Raw genomic sequence first — 3,830 nt, 5'->3', positions numbered from 1 at the left:
ATGTTTCTTTGAGCGTTTTAAAACTGATTCATATAGCCGTTTATAGGTTTTGTAATTAGTTTCATTTTTAAGAGTTTTTTTTTTAAGAAACTTGTTATATAAACGTTGTTTTTTTTTTGAGGATTTAAGAATGCCCCTCGTGATCCAGGGGTTTAAAAGTGTTTTTGTTTTGATAACTTTTGTAACTTCCGGGAATGCTTTATTATAAAGATTAAGAAATTCAGTTAAAAAGATATCATATGCTTTATCGGCATTTAGATTTAGTTGTAGGGTGTCCCAGTTGACACCAGTAAGAAGTTTATGAAAATTTTTGATGGAAGCGTCGTTTACTAACCGTGTTGTAATTAATTTTTTTCTATCACTAAGAGCATCATAGTCGATGCATTTTTGCGATAGAATAAAAATAGGGAAGTGATCAGAAATGTCAGATTTAAATATACCTGTCCTTATTTTAATATTTACGAAATCATTTGTAATAATTTGATCTAAAGATGTTGCACTTTCTCTAGTTACTCGCGTTGGTTTATTGATTAGGGGAATATAACTATTTTGAAAAATTGTGTTAAAGAAGTTCTTAATGCTTTTATTTTTGTCGTATTCTAATATATTAAGATTAATGTCACCAACAATATAAACCGATTTATTTAAAGTTGATTTTTTTTTAATTATACTTTTAATGTGTTTTTCAAATGCCTTAATACTTCCTGAGGGCGGTCTATATAAAGCATGGATGACGATATTTCTTGAAGTTTTATTAATAATTTCAACACATAAAGATTCATAATCATTAGTGGTTGCACTTAACTGTGGTTTCCTTTTGAATAAAATTGAATTTTTTATGTATATACACAAACCTCCACCTTCCTTATTTGATGCTCTAACTTGATGAATTATTTTATAATTAGGTAATTGAAAATTGGAATTGTTTTCAATGCTTACATCGTTACACCATGTCTCGCTGAGACAAATTACCTGAAATCTAATGTCAATTTTATGTAAAAATTGTTTCAATGACTCAAAATTTTTTTGAATACTTCTAATATTAATGTGAAGCATTGAAAACGAATTATCTTCCATTCCTTTATCAATAATTTTTGAATTTGGGTTATAGTAAATCGGGCTAGTATTTTTAATTACTTGACTATCGTTAAAAAAATTATAATCGGGATCCGAATAGTTGTTTAAAATTATTGGCTTTTTCTGTGAATTAAAATTTATATTTGATAAAACAATATTATCAGCCATTTTAAATAAAAAAATAAATCAATATAAATTTAACTAAAAAAAAAAAAAAAAATCATTTAACATGATTTTTTTTTTCTAAATTCTTTAACAATGAGCTTATCATATATAACAACAGAATATTTACCGTTTATCCTATGTGTTTTACTTTCTTCAAGAAGTTTCTTTCTTATTATAGAAGTTTCTAGCGAAAAAACCTCGTTAATATAAATTCCAGAACCTTTTAGTTTGTTGGCGTTTTTTAAAATCTTTACTTTGTCTTTATAATTTAGTAACTTAATTACAATTGTTCTAGGCTTTTTAATATCGATAATACCAGTTCTGTGCGCTCTTTCTATGATTACATCTTTTACATTGAGGTTATTTTCAAGAAGGTTTATTATTTTTACTTCCGTATCATCCCAGTTTTCGTTATCATTTTCTTTGACTCCTTCGATTCGAAGATTGTTTCTCCTTTGACGATCTTCTAGTTGTCTAAATCTATTTTTTTCATTCTCCCCTATGGTTGCATTCGACGACATTTTTTTTTCCACATCACTGACTTTTTTATCATTTATCAATTTTTTTTCCAAATCGCTGACTTTTTTATCATGGCAATCCTGATAGAACGTTAGACTTTCTTCAATGTCTTTTTGTATTTTTTCATACTTTATCATCTGCTTGTTTGTTTTTTTAAGATCGGTATTTCGGTTTTCGTTTTCCTTTTTTAAAACTTCACAAGAATTCTTTAATGTATTAATTTCTGTTAGCAATCCATCAATTCGATCGTTAGCCAGTTTTAAATTTGCACTTATTAACGCTAAAATATCTTTTTGTTGTTTTTGGAACATTTCTTGAAATATTTCACGAACTAATTTTATTGAGACTTCAGTGTTAAGTTTTGAACTCATTATTGACAAGATTTGAAAAATAAATAAATAAATAAATAAAACTTGCAATATCAATTTTATTATTTTATTTCTTTCGTAGCAAAAGCACGTCCGTTTACTACAGAATCGCAATCGCAATTTGTTGTTGATCACAGTCTTGCATCTTCGAAGCATAGATTCGATCAGGTGATCAATGAAACTTTGTGGAATCGCTGCCCAGGCCTTTTGGATTTGTTCAAATAGTTGATCCTTATTACGAACACCTTCACAATTAATTCTGGGGTTGACAATCTCCCACAGGTTCTCGATAGGGTTGAGATCCGGAGATTAAGGCGGCCAATCCATCACCGATAAGTGGTTGTCTTGAAACCACTGCTTGACTAGTTTTGCAGTGTGTTTCGGATCGTTGTCTTGCTGTAAAACCCATTTTATTGGCATATTCCATTCAGCATGAGGTAAAACAACATCTTTCAGGATATTTTTATAAATGAAACGGTCTATTATTCCATCGTTTTGATGTATTGGACTTAGACCGTTAGCAGAAAAACACCCCCAGACCATTACGTTGCCTCCACCATGCTTCACGGTCTTATGGCAGTAACGAAAATCGAGGCGTTTTCCAGCCGGTCGACGTACACGGCAAATGCCATCGCTCCCAATGATGTTGAACTTCGATTCATCACTGAACAGGACAGTTCGCCATTTCTGCACATTCCAGTCAATATGAGATGTAGCAAACAGGAGTCTTTTCTTCTGGTTTTTTAGTGAAATCAGCGGTTTCTTTGCAGGGCGTCGAGAAAACAATCCGGCTTCAACAGTACGTCGTCTGATTGTTCGGTCCGATACAGGCAGCTCTAATTGCTTTTGTTCGTCAAGAAGAATCCCTGGATATCATCTCGACTGATGATATCCAGGGATTCTTCTTGACGGATCTGACAATCATAGAATCCTCTCTAGAAGTGGTGGAACGCGGTCTTCCACCTTTGTTATCTGCTGCCAACTTCCCCGTAGAACGATATTTGGAACATAGTCTTGACACGGTCCATTTTTTCACGCGATATTTATCACAAATACTTTTTTGTGACATTCCACTTATGTAATCACCAATAATTTTCTTTCTTAGTTCCAGTCCAAGACTGTCGGGAGCCATTTTTGCACTTGAAGTCATAAAAATAATAAAAATAAATAATCACGTTTCTCAAGGCTTACCGTGTTACATTTACCTTCTGATGATGCAATAATGCTCTGTGGAACACAACGTCTTGGTTGGATGTGGACTGTATTGATGTAATGAAACACTTGTTGTATTTCACTTCTTGTATTGATGTTCTTCGATAAAACACTTTGATAAAACTCACTTCAATAAACTGTCTTGATAATACTGACTGATTTACTTCCATATACTGACTGAATTACGTGTCGATTTACATGTCTCTTATATAGTAAAATGAACCTGTGCGAACCTGTTCTGAAAGATTCTAGATGCTTCTTTTCGATGTTTCTGGAAGCTTCTGGATGCGTCTGGATGCTTCTGAATGTTTCGGGATACTTGGATACTGGATGCTTCCAGATGCTTCTTCTGGAAACTTCTGGAAGCTTCTGCATGCTTCTGGAAACTTCTGGATACTTCCTTTAATTATTAAAAAACTTCCATGACGTTGACACGGACCAGACTTAAGAAAATGAAACAAACCAAAAAAGTTACACTTGTTTTATCCG

The 3,830-nt window shown here is 32.4% G+C and overlaps 1 protein-coding gene across 1 annotated transcript; it reads right to left on the bottom strand.

Annotated features, from left to right (window-relative positions):
• Positions 1–1,301: 1,301 nt before the first annotated feature.
• On the bottom strand, positions 1,302–2,132 carry LOC136089693 (putative leucine-rich repeat-containing protein DDB_G0290503). Its single transcript, XM_065815752.1, has one exon. The coding sequence runs from the start codon at positions 2,130–2,132 to the stop codon at positions 1,302–1,304; it is 831 nt and encodes a 276-aa protein (XP_065671824.1).
• Between the last annotated feature and the right edge of the window lie 1,698 nt (positions 2,133–3,830).

The sequence above is a fragment of the Hydra vulgaris genome, chromosome 13, assembly GCF_038396675.1.
Source record: "Hydra vulgaris chromosome 13, alternate assembly HydraT2T_AEP".
NCBI classification, from domain to species: domain Eukaryota; kingdom Metazoa; phylum Cnidaria; class Hydrozoa; order Anthoathecata; family Hydridae; genus Hydra; species Hydra vulgaris.
The sequence above is the reverse complement of the archived record's forward strand: the minus strand, read 5'-3'. Positions and strand labels throughout refer to the sequence as shown.